General features: G+C 62.5%; 1 protein-coding gene across 1 annotated transcript in view; it reads right to left on the bottom strand.

Annotated features, from left to right (window-relative positions):
• PCBP3 (poly(rC) binding protein 3) overlaps positions 1 to 12,145 on the bottom strand; it is a 212,807-nt gene that overhangs the window by 15,988 nt on the left and 184,674 nt on the right. The window contains exons 4-10 of the mRNA XM_079923040.1: positions 10,498 to 10,652; positions 8,372 to 8,395; positions 7,199 to 7,231; positions 6,722 to 6,838; positions 5,762 to 5,893; positions 4,838 to 4,966; positions 1,792 to 1,866 (exon numbers count right to left, since the gene is read on the bottom strand). Of these exons, the coding sequence (XP_079779166.1) occupies positions 1,792 to 1,866; positions 4,838 to 4,966; positions 5,762 to 5,893; positions 6,722 to 6,838; positions 7,199 to 7,231; positions 8,372 to 8,395; positions 10,498 to 10,652 (665 nt within the window). The remainder of the gene's footprint in view (positions 1 to 1,791; positions 1,867 to 4,837; positions 4,967 to 5,761; positions 5,894 to 6,721; positions 6,839 to 7,198; positions 7,232 to 8,371; positions 8,396 to 10,497; positions 10,653 to 12,145) is intronic.

The following is a 12,145-nucleotide window of genomic DNA, read 5'->3' as shown; positions in this document are numbered from 1 at the left end:
GGGTGTTATGGTTTCTAGTTCTACTGGAAGTGCACGGACCGCCTACCATCGTCTCAGGGCAGAGGTACAGACAGACGACAGGTCACAGGTTCCGTCTGGATGAAATCTTTATGGACCGAAACTGCTGGGATGGCAAGAAGTGCCTCTCGGCAGCAGGGGCGTGCGGGCATCTTCCCGGGGACAGGGGGAGGCGGGAGGCTCTGAAGCCTGGGTGCGCAGCGCATCCTGCACGCGGGCAGGGAGGGCCCGGGGCCTGGTACAGTGACCCCTCTGCCCGCTACCTGCAGCGCTGCGGTGACCCTCCTGTGACCCTGTCCCCCACCGACGACCAACACTAGTCAGTCGCTGGCCACACTACCTGTCCCTGGGGCGCAGGCGCTGGGTTAAGGTGCTGAGCCCCTGTGAAGCCCACGGCGGCGGGGCCCTCGCGGTCCTGACTGGGGGATGGGTGATGCCCTGCTTTGCCGGCCGGGGCGGGGCTGGGATGGGCCCGGGAGGCTGCCAGGCTCTGCCTCATGTTAACATGCCTCCCCTCTGAATAAAGCCAGCGCTTCTCCATGTGGAATCATCGCGGGCTTGCTTGCTGGGGCTGAGGCCACGCAGGTAACTCACCTGCCGCTGATCACGGATGCACGGCAGGAAAGGAGCTCTGAACGCGGCGGGCCGTCTGCGGCTGGCCTGAACCACGGGGCCGCTGCCCCCTCCCCCCGGGGATTCGCCACAAACGCTGCCGCAGGAGCTCAGACCCTGCCCTCACCTCACGGGGCTCAGTGGGAGAGAAACCGGACAAGGTTCTTTTCCAGAGCAGAGAAAAACGTGGAAAGTTTGCATTTGCCTCTTTTCCTTCTCGGCCCTCCCGTCCTGGGTCACCTGGGAAGTCTCTGTCCTAACTCTCCCTCGAACAAGGCACACAGCACTGCCACCTGGACGCAGAGCTTCTCCTGGTACACTGGCCTGGCCTTTGCAAAGTCCCTCAACCGCGGCTGCCGTGACCCTGCTGTGAAGGCACAAAGCGAGCTCCTGGCGGACGCCTCTGAGCCCGGTGCCCAAGGGCAGAAGACAGGGCACGGCCCCCCTGTCGGCCCCTCCAGGTCCCGCTAAGCCAATCACTGGCCTCAGACAGAAATCTCCATGACCCCTGGTTTCCAGGCCCTCCCTGGCAGGAGAGAAAGCTCAGGGGCTCCCACCAAAACAGCAGGTGTGTGAAGTGGCCACGGCCGGCCTGCTGGGCCTGCGGCCAGCGTGGGGCAGGGTGGAGAGAGAGGGTCGTCCCTGTAACGGGATGCCCAGCTGGCCTCCCCTTCATCCTTGTCTCTCCCTCACGTGCTCCTGGGGGGAGCTCGTGTGTGGAAAGTTGGGAACGTGTGTTTCAGGGGAGATGGGGCCAGTTCTCACAGTCGTAGTTGCCTCAACCAGGAGTCATAAAACCCCTGGTAACGCTCGCAGCCCTTGCTGCCTCCGAGCTTCCTAAAAACACCAGGAAGCTAGACTCGGGCGGTGCTGCCCAGCTGAGCAGGCCTGAGCCCGGACCAGGGTCCTCCTGGGCCCGGACGCCACAGGGCGTCCGCCTCGGCCCTTTCTGTCCGCGGACGCTGCCCGGTGGGTCTCTCTCGCGGTGGCCCGCATCCACCCCAGGGCCGGCTGCGTGCCGGGAGAGCTCTGCGTCCAGCGTGCGCGGGGGACACGTGCACGTGAGGAGGGAGAAAACCTGAGTGCACTAACGGGCAGCGGCGGGGGCTGCAGTAAGAGGCTGAGGTTGGCAGTGGAGGCCGAGAGCGGCTCGGCTCTTACCTGACCACCTGCAAAAATGACAGGGGTGGAGGCGGGCTTTGGGCGGTAGGGAATGGTGGCACCTTTCGGTGGGGACTAGGAAAAGGGACAGGAGAGGGAGAGAGAGCGTCAGAGCAGCTTCGCAGCGGGCAGTCGTGAGGCCTCCTTCCGACCCCCCCCCCACGCCCCCGCCCTCCCCAGCCCCCAGGTCCGCCAGGGACCACCGCCCTACACACAGCCGCAGCAGGAGGCGGCGGGTGGCGGGTGAGGCGGGTGGACGCGCCCCCGCCCGCGCCCGCGCCCCTCCCCAGGCGCCAGCACAGGCGCCGCGTTCTGAGAGGGGCGGCCCCCTCCTTCAGTCCTCGGGAAAGAGCCCCCGGGGATTCGGTGCCAGTGCCGGGGCTTCGCGTGGCCTGGGCTGACGTTCACTCGGCATAATCACAGGAAAGTGAGAAACATCCAACTTCACTGTTTAAGAAAAGAGCCATCATTTAATGCACCTTAGAGTCCAAATGAAATAGGCCACAGCTGTGATGCAATTCGCTACAATTTCCTTTCATTATTCTGTGTCCAAAAGTATAGGATTCATATCTTGGGGTGAACGATATTCTCAAGCACCAGGAGTCGGCCAGATTCTGATGATGTCAACCAGACCCCTTGGTCAGAAGCCATCAGGCCCTCCCCTGTCCCCTTGCCTGGGTGACCGTCTTCCCTGGGAGCAAAGTCCACAGGGCTGGGCCTGGGCTGTTGTCGAGAGTCCTGAGTCAGCAGCACCACCAGCCAGAGACAGAACTTAGGGACCAGGGTGGCCTGTCTTTGCTGGGACTTCCTGCGGCCATTGCCCACCCAGGCCCAGCCACCGGGCAGTGTGACCTCAGAGTGACCCAACCCAAGACACACACAGGGAGGTGGGGACAGCAGAGGGGTTGGCAGCTTCAACTCTCAGCCCAGGCCATATCATGCGACCTTGTCCATGCTGCGTGCCCTTGAACACACTGTGTGACCTTGGATGTGTGCTGGGTGACCTTGAACACAGTGTGACCTTGGCCTGCTGTGTGACCTTGTGGAGAGCAAGAGGGGCTGCTTCGAGGGCCTGTGTGCTGACCGCGTGTGGGTGACGCTGGGCTCCTGTCCTCCCGTCTCCGGCTCGTTTGAGGTCTTGTCCAGGCGCCTCTGCAGCGGGGCTCTCTGTGGTCTCAGGGCGATTAGGGGTCACCGGGCAGGAAGCGTGACTACCCTGAGTGACCGTTTCCGCTGCGAAAGGAGGACTCTGCTGCTGACCCCACTCCATCCCTTAGCTGGGGGGTGGGCTCCCCACTTCTCAGCCTCAACTGTCACCTTGCTCCATGGTGCACTCCGACCCCGCCGACGGCAGCGCCCGCCCTCCGCTGGCCCTGATGGCCATGACGCCCGGTTCCCTTCGAGCTGACCTCTGGTGGAGGGAGGCCTTCTGAGCACACGCCCCCCCACCCAGGGCTGCGGGCCCGACCCTCACATTCTCCACCGATCCGCCACTCCTCGAGCAGCCCCTCCCTCCTTCGGTAGTGATTTCATGGGCGGAGCCCCCCACCCCAGAGGCCGAAACTCCAGTCACTCTTCATTTAACATCGGACCAGGGGCTCCTAGCTGCGGTGACGCTTCCTCCCCCATAAGTGGCTGCTCCGACCTCCGGGGGCTTCGTGACACCAACGGCAGGAGGCTTCGTCCCCGTCCCTCGAGGACCGATCACGCCTGCCCGTGTGCTTCAGCGTTCACCGTTTCACAGCCCTGGGGGCACCAGCGCCCCACAGCCAACGGGGTCAAGCTCTCCTGTGGGGTCACGTCTGACCACAAACGTGGCACGAGCAAGGTCACGTGGCAGGGGTCCTGTTCTGACCTCGTCGGGGACACCAGAGGCGGCGTCCCTCCTGGAGCGGTTCACGCCACCCCGCCTCGCCCGGGCACCGCCGCCCACCCGGCCTCTTGGGCATCTGCACACCAGGGGTGCCGGGCCCTGCTTGCTACCCACCCTCACGGCCCCTCGCGGTCCCAGCGCCGGGACTGAAGAGAACATAGATCCTCACCGTGACCAGCGTGTGGGGAGAGCTTCAGAACAAAATATCTAGAAAAATATTTTTGATTTCCCAGCATCATACTTCAGGAAAATAAAAGCGCTACAAATTTTTTTCTAAGGAGTTGGACATGGTGCTTTAACACCAAGTCAAGTACAAAAGAGGGAGAGCCCGCCGCTGCCCCCGCCCCGAGGCTAATTCCTGCAGGAGACTGCTGTCACCTCAGGCAGACCCTCCGGCAAGGGCTCCGGGCTGGGGGGGGGGGGGCCCAGGGGGCCGGGCCACCAGCACAGGTATTGAAACCTTTCGTTTGAGGCACGATGACTTCATTTTAGCTTAAGAAAGACCAGCAAGTATTATTGATAGCTTCAATTAATCTTGCAGCAGTTTGGGTATTGATTGAAACTTCAATCTTGGGTTTTTCTTCCCTCAGATTTTCAAGAGAGGCTTTTCCTGCTCAGCTGTGCCTTCCTTGCTTCTCCTTTGGTTAATCCTTATGTTTACTTCTTTCTGTCTTCAAAGTTGGGGCGTTTTCGTGTGCTTTTCCTAAGTCCTGCCCATTGTACCTCGGCGGCGTCTCTGATGCCCGCAGGCTGGGCCCACGCAGTGGGGTCCTGTCCATGGCGTGGGCCTCTTCACTCCATCTGCATCTCCAGCCCGGACCTGGCCCCAGGGCACACCTGCACCACTTTTAAGGACTGACCCTTTGCTGAACGACCCTCACACCACGGACTGCTAACACTTTATCCAACTCCAGAAATGAGGGGAGGGGCTCACGCTCCCCACGTTCTCCGTTCGCCCCCCAGGTCCCCAGTGAAGACGACCGACCCACCCGAGGTGGCAGGAGCCTGCACCCCAGCACAGCTCTCACTCAGGCCATCCCTGAGGCCCGCCCTCACGCGGCCCTGACCACATGAAGCCTCAGGGCCCCGAGGCCTCCGGCGCTCAGAAGCCCCGGCCGGCACGGAGTGAGGGGCAGGCTGGCGAGGAGCCCTGGACTTGTGGACAGACTGTACCTCCAGCATGACCACACAGATCTGCTTGACACACTGGATGATGGCGTCGGGGGTCCCCGAGATGGTCACTGCCCGCTCCGTGGAGTTGGGCAGCATGTCCCCGGCCACCTGGACCTGGGCACCTGTGGACTGGAGAGACCAGGCGTCGGAAGGGACCCCACCAAGCGGGGCAGTGTGCACTGCAGCGGCACTTCCTGGGTGCCCCCGGGGGCGTCCAGGGCACAGCACGCCTTGGGACACCCCCCGACGCTGCCCCAGGTCACCCCCCCACGCCCTCTGCACGCTCCGTCTGGAGCCCCCGGGGCAGCCCCATCCTGCTCAGCCCGCCGCTGCCAGGGCGCCGCGGACCTGGGGCAGGGCGGGCGACACTGGGTGCGGAGCGGCATCTCAGGAGGCAGGGTTTTTTTCAAATGTGTGGAATTCTCTCTCTCTGTGGAGTCTGAGGTCACAGAGAAAGACGGATCCCAGTCACAGGGCCTAAAGCGAGTGGCCATCTTTCCTGGAAGGAATCAAGCCTGGGGACTGCCATCCTTTGGGGAAGGGAAGGCCTCGGGCTTTCCTTGGGAGAGGAACTTGTGAAGGTAAGGTGGGCCCCTCAGGCAAGCCCCACCCCAGCTGGGACGGCTCAGCGACTCTCAGGAAACGGGGCCTGGCAGTGGGAGCAGGGGCCTCCTGGGGAGCAGAGCCCGTGCCCTGGAGCCCAGGACTGGGTGGAGGGGTGCCACGGCCACGTCCCGGGAGTCAGGCCTGGGCTCCTCTGCATGACGCCCGCAGCGGGGGCTCCCACGGCCACTCTGCCTCGTGGCTCGTCCCTCCCCTGCCGCAAGCTCTGTGCTGCAGGGTCTGCAGGGACCCGGCTAGTGCTCTGCCCTAGGGACATCCTGACCGCCCACGCTCGGCTCCCGGGTGGGGAGGGCTCGTTACCTCCCTGATCTCCTTGATCTTGGAGCCGCCTTTGCCGATCAGGGACCCGCACTGGCTGGCGGGGACAACCAACCTCAGCGTCACCGGAGGCTTGCTGGTGGCCGGGCTGTTGGTCATGCAGTTAATGATGTCCTGGGGAGGGAGAGGCACGTGCGTCGGCCGCAAGAGCCTAGCAGGCTCCCTGTCAGGGGTGGGGGAGACGAGGACGAGGGGGAGGCAGAAGCACGATGGCAAACAGCTGAGGGTGAACAGCAGGAGGACACGGTGGCCGGGCTGGGCTGCTCACAGGGGCTGCGAGGCCGGGCCAGCCTCAGGGGACGAGGTGGGGGGCGGCTGGAGAACACGAGGGGACCCCCAGGCGTGCACGTCTGTGCAGTCGCGCTGCTGCCGCAGGGTGGGGCGCAGACGCCCAGGGTGCCTGGACTCAGGGTCCGCCCTCTGTCCCTAAGGCCTGGCGGGCAGAGAGGGGCTTGGACAGAGGGGGATCCATTTGACAGAAGGACCTACTCCCCGGCTTGATCACCCTTCCAGTAAAGACACGAAATGCATCTCCGATAACTTCCAGCAATTTCAGAAATCTCGGAAACACATAAAAAGCTTAAGGTTGGTCTCTGACAGACGCACACAAAGGCGCACAGACACACAAATGCGCGTAGGTGTCCCGGGCCTAGCTCTCTCTGTGTCCGTCCACATCCGAGCCAAGCTAAACACACTGGGGGTCAGCTGCTGTGGACAGGGCTGAGGCCTGGACGTGGCCGCCTCACTGCCGGTGCCAGGCCTTCCCTGAGGACTCGTGGTCTGGGGGCAGGCCCCGAGGGACCGCTCAGTGAGGGAGGGGGGCCTTGGGGGAGGAGGGACCCTGGTCGGTCACCAGGTGGACTGGAGGGGGCGTCCCCGGGGAGGCAGAGGGGCTGAGAGGTCCCCTCTTCCGGGATAGGGCTCCCCAGGGGCGCCCCTTACCTCCTCAAACTTGTAGGCGATCATGGCAAAGGCCTTGAAGATGGCGTCTGTCGGGCCCGTGATGGTCACGATTCTTTCTGGGCAGTTTCCTTCCGAGATGTTGATCCTTGCCCCGCTCTGGGAGGGAGATACGCAGACCCCAGAAACTGGATTAAAGCCTTGGGGCCGGCAGTAGGCTGGATCCTAGGGCCTACTGACCACCGGGGACTCGTGCAGGCTGGCGGCGCCCGAGCCTCAGCACCGATGGCCGGTCCTGTCCTACTGTGCTGGCTGTGACCCGGTCGTGACTGGGAGGGCACCTGAACTGCTGGTGTGTGCTTCGGGGCTCCGAATGGCCATCCCTCGCTCACATCCCTGCCATGCGGGGCTCCCGGCGGGTCCCGGCCGCGTGGGGCTGGGCGCAGAGCTGCTAGGAGGCCCTGGCCTCCTCCCTCCTGCCCTCCCAGAAACAGCACGCGGCTCAGGGCGCCAGCTCACCTCTTCACGCATCTTCTTCACGGTCTCTCCTTTCTGGAACAGAAGTTCAGACAAGGGAGGGGGTCACTCGGGCTTCCACCACAAGCACGGGAGGCTGGGCGCCCCAGCCCTCAAAGGTGGGCTTCAGGCCCAACATGCATGACTCCCCAGTTGGCCCGCTACCTCGCCCAGGGCACAGGCTGTGGGCTGGGCAGACCTGACCCCAGGGACCCGATGCGGCTCCACGTTTGGCCTGGGCACCTGCTCCACGGGGCGGGTTTGCACCCGTCCCCTAGCCTCACCGCCGGCAAAGCGGGGACCAGGTCCTCGGGCGATCCCATGAAGAACTTGTGAAAAGAAGCCTGACTCTGAGCTCTGGGGGCTCCCCCACCATTCAGGGACCACGAGGGACCAGCGAAGCCAGAGACGGTCACAAGGAATGGGGGTGCGGGGTCCTGGCCCACCTCTCTCCTACACACACCCAGCTTCCAAACCAGCGCTCACTTTCCCCAGGGGAACGTTTCTTTGAGAATGGACTCACCACCACTCAGGCCGGAGGTGGGAGACTGCTCCCAGGAATGCACGTGGGAATTGGTCCTGAGCTCTCAAACCCGGGAGGAATGACTGGCCACCAGGGCAGGTGGACAGTGGGGCTGTCTCGGGGGTGACTCCCCAGCTCCCACAGGGCTGGAGAACGGGAAGCTCTGCGACCAGCCTCATGGGGGTGCAGCCTGAAGGCGACGGGGCAGGATTCCAGCGGGATCCCCACTGCTCGCCTGGCACGCACCGTGCGCGGCTCACCCCCTGCACAGGGCTGGTCCACACCTCACTGTGCCTCTGAGATACCCCGGTAGAGGCAGAGTTCACACAATAATTACCTTCCTGGGACTTCCCTGGTGGTGCAGTGGTTAAGAATCCGCCTGCCAATGCAGGGGACACGGGTTCGAGCCCTGGTCTGGGAAGATCCCACATGCCACGGAGCAACTAAGCCCGTGCACCACAACTACTGAGCCTGTGCTCTAGAGCCCGCGAGCCACAACTACTGAGCCCACGTGCCACAACTACTGAAGCCTGCGCGCCTAGAGCCCGTGCCCTGCAACAAGAGAAGCCACCGCTCACCGCAACTAGAGACAGCCCACGCATAGCTACGAAGACCCGAGGCAGCCAAAAAAATAAAAATAAAAAAAAAATTACCTTCCCGATGATGCTGCCAACTTCCTGTAGGAAAAGAATCACAGAAAGATGATGTCATAGAGCAGAAGGAGCATAAATCCTGTGACAGGCGCCGAGGCCGTCCAGCTTCCGAGTCATGAGTGAGGAAGGGAGACTGGACGGTCAGCAGGGAGCGGGCAGGCAGGCTGCCCTGCCTCTGACCGACAGACAGACAAAGAGAAAGAGAATGGCCAGCTGCTCCAGATAAACATGTCAACAGGTATCAGCCGCGCACTTAAGGCCTCAAGGAAACCCTGCGAGAAACGGATGAGAGATAAAGTCTCCCCCAGTGATTCTGGGACGCATAAAAGTGTAGCACTGCTACTGCCACTTGACTGCTTTTAGGAAAGGCAGAACGCTGAAAGGCTCCCGAGCGCCCGCAACGGCTCAGACGCGCTCCCGCCCAGCACTGCCCGTCGCGGCACCTCCCTGCCTGGGACAGACCCACAGGGCTCGGCCACGGCACCTCAGGGAGGCGTGGCCAGCCTGCTTCCAGCTGCAGAGAGCAGCTTCCACCATCAGACTCATCTTCCTTATTACAGTGAAGCCCTCAGCGATCACAGTGTCCTGGGGAAACGCCTCGGTTCTGCGAGGCCAGGCGGGCGCGTGTGCGGCAGGGGCTGTGGCAGCAAAGGGCAGCTGGGCACGGGGTGGTGGCCCCTCCGGCAGTCGGGGCGCCTCGCCTCCCAGGGGCAGGGTTTGGTACTTGCTGTGGCAGCAGCTGCTGGAGGTGGGGCCGTGCATCTGACCTCAGACTGTCCTCCACGGTACAACCCAGCTCCGGACAACCTTGACCAAATGCCACCCACCCTGGGAGCAGGAAAGGCGGTCAGCATCCCTCCATCACGGAAGGGGAGGCTCTAGGTGTGAGCACCAGCTTCCGGAAATCTAGGGAGAGCAGTGCCCCAGGTACTATGCCAGCCCCTACCGTCCCCTGGGTTTCTCATGGTACAAACACCAGACAGAGGAGCCAGGATGAACCCTGTGCTATTGGACTGGAATAGGGGGTGTGAACTCAGGGAGCCCAGTTTAGAGATAAATATGCAAATGTGCGCAGACACAGGTGTGTACGACTCTACACACACCCACACACACAAGCGCACGCGTGCGCGCACACACACAAACACATATTCCCTAGCTCTGTCTGGGGCCCACAGTAGCCCAAAAGCCGTGAGCACCCCACGTGCCCACCTCTGGGCTCCAACACCATCCCACCATCCTCCACTCAAGAGAGTTGGGTTCTCTACAGAAACGGCTGATTCCAGGACCAGCAGGAAAGTAAGGATGAGCAACAGCGGTATGCAGAGAGGATGTGCAGCCAGAACGGTGGGGCCCCCCAGGAGGACACACGCCAGCTTGGTGGGGCGACCACGCCAAGTCAGGGACCATGTGAGCATCAAAACTAATAATGACAGTGCGGGGACAGCGTGGGGACAGCGTGGGGGGTGATGTGAACGAAACAGCAAACCCTGCGTCCAGGAAGCCATGATTGAAGCAAGGGTGGCACACAGGACGTTCACGCAGCACCTAAGCACCCGCCAGCAAAGACGCCCTGATGACTGTGGAAGAGGAGTTGGGGAGATGCCCGGCAGGTGCCCCCCACCAAGTGACACCCTGAAATCTGGACTACCTGATAGGAAAGCTTCTGTGACACTCCTGCCAATGGTGAGGAAACGTCAGAAAAAGCCAAAGTGAGGGACATTCTTTCTACAAAAGAACTGGGTGGGAACTTTGCTTTCAAAGCAAAAGGCAAAGGAAGCGTGGGGAGCGCCTGTCTGAAGGGCAGCCCTGGGATGACCGGTGCACTTGAGTGGGGCCCTAGCCCCCTGGCCGGCACGTGTGCATCAGTGTTAGTGTCCTGGAGGAGAATGCCCTCGCATGTAGAAAACACACTAGGGCACAGGGGATGGGGCAGCAGGCGGGCAGCTCAGTCGCGAAAGGTTCTGGGAGAAACGTCATTTGGAGTCGGAGGTTGCTTAGAATTTAAAAGCCTCATATGAAACCAAGACCCCCGCGGTGGGCGTGCCTCCCCTCCCCTCCCCTGTCCCGCCCCCGTACCTCCCCTCTCCGGTGGGCGTGCCTCCCCTCCCCTCTCCCGCCCCCCGTACCTTGCCGTGCATCAGCAGGCGGATGGTCAGCGTCACGTTCAGGCCACCTTCTGAGACCTTGGACTCCATCTTTCTTCCAAAATGTAGCTGGGGGTGGTGGCTCAAGGTGCCGAGGGTGCCGTGAGGAAGGACAGATGGGGCCCAGATGGTGTCACCTGGCAAGGGAAGGCACACGTCAGGTGACCGGGCCTGTACGACCGGGCCTGGGCGGGTGGGTGGGTCGGTGGGCTGCCGCCTTCAGCATCGCTGCTGGGGAAAGGCAGAGGCTTCCTGGGCACCCCAGTCAGCGCGAGGAAGGGCTGGTCCCGGCACTCAAGGTGTGGCACCTGTGGGGGCCTGGGGTACATGGCAGGGGGGTGGGCCTCGGGGAAAGCCCGCCAGCGAGTGACCTGGCATCAGTGCTGACTAACGCATGGTCCTGGGCCTCAGTGTCACCTCTGTGATGAGGGACCCCGGACCAGCTCCCTCAGCCGCTGGAGGGGAAAAGGGGTGACCAGCAAGCCTGGGGACCCCTGTGTGTCTGGGGAGTGTCTGCTCAGCTGTCACCTTGGGTCTGCCCATTTCCCACCACGCTGGTGCCAGAATCCTCCCCTTCACCCTTAAAAAGCCAGGAGATTACAGATCTGTGTTCCCTTTACGTCTAGTCGAGATTCCCTAGTTATCCTCGTTCTAAAGTGGATTCAGTCTCTATTAACTAAACGGCCAAACAGCTGAGAGTCCCCCTTTAGAAAGTTTTCAGAAGATGCTTTACATCCCATAGCACGGGTCCGCTTATTGTATCATTTCTGCAGTGTATCGGTTCAGCACTTCACCCTCCAGGCAACATTTAGGCTCCGTTTTAAGATTTACAGGCAAGGAATGGTCACAGTAGCGGACCTGAGGACGGCTGGAGAGCGAGGCGCGTGTGCCGGTGACTCAGCCTGACTGTGCGGAGGACAAAGACGAGAGGCCCCCGCCCAAGGTCCGCACAGGGTCCAGGCCCGAGTTCAAACGATCGAGTGGCACCAAATAGACATGGCTCCCTGCCACGCAGACACCCTGCAGCAGCCCTGCAAAGCCCTTCCTGAGCTCAGGGTGCGTGCCAAGGCTCAGGTACCTGCACCGATGAACCGGACGGCGGGGGGGGGGGGGGCCAGGCGGGGACGCCGCGCCTCCTTTTTAATTAGAAACATCTCCTCCAGGGTCTGGGGCCATCTGTTATGTAAATGTTTCCAGCCCACGGTGGAGAAAGTGGGTCAGCGAGCGCCAGGGGCGCTCCAGGCTGCAGGCTGTCAGCCACCATCAGTCACACGGGCCAGTGAGCGCCGGCCTGCTTCACGTGGCCACGAGTGGGCATCCCAGGCCTCTGTGGACCCTGGCCACAGAAGCATCCCCAGGGGCTGTTCAGGTCAACCCGACTCAGTACCCCCGACCCTGAAGAACCCACCCTGAGATGGCAGGCGAGGGGTGCCGGGAAGGTGGGGGCATCCTCTGGCCATCCCGCCAGGACCCGGGACACCTCCCATCAGAGGCCACCCCAAGTGTGCTGGGCCTGCTTCCCACCTCTGTGGCTGCCAGGGAAGCTCTGCAGGAGGCAGCAGCTGCACTCCTGTGGGTACAGCCGTCCACACCCAGCCAGGCGGCCAGTTCATCAGAAAAAGCCCTCCTG

This window comes from Stenella coeruleoalba (genome assembly GCF_951394435.1).
Source record: "Stenella coeruleoalba genome assembly, chromosome: 5".
Classification (NCBI taxonomy): Eukaryota; Metazoa; Chordata; class Mammalia; order Artiodactyla; family Delphinidae; genus Stenella; species Stenella coeruleoalba.
The sequence above is the reverse complement of the archived record's forward strand: the minus strand, read 5'-3'. Positions and strand labels throughout refer to the sequence as shown.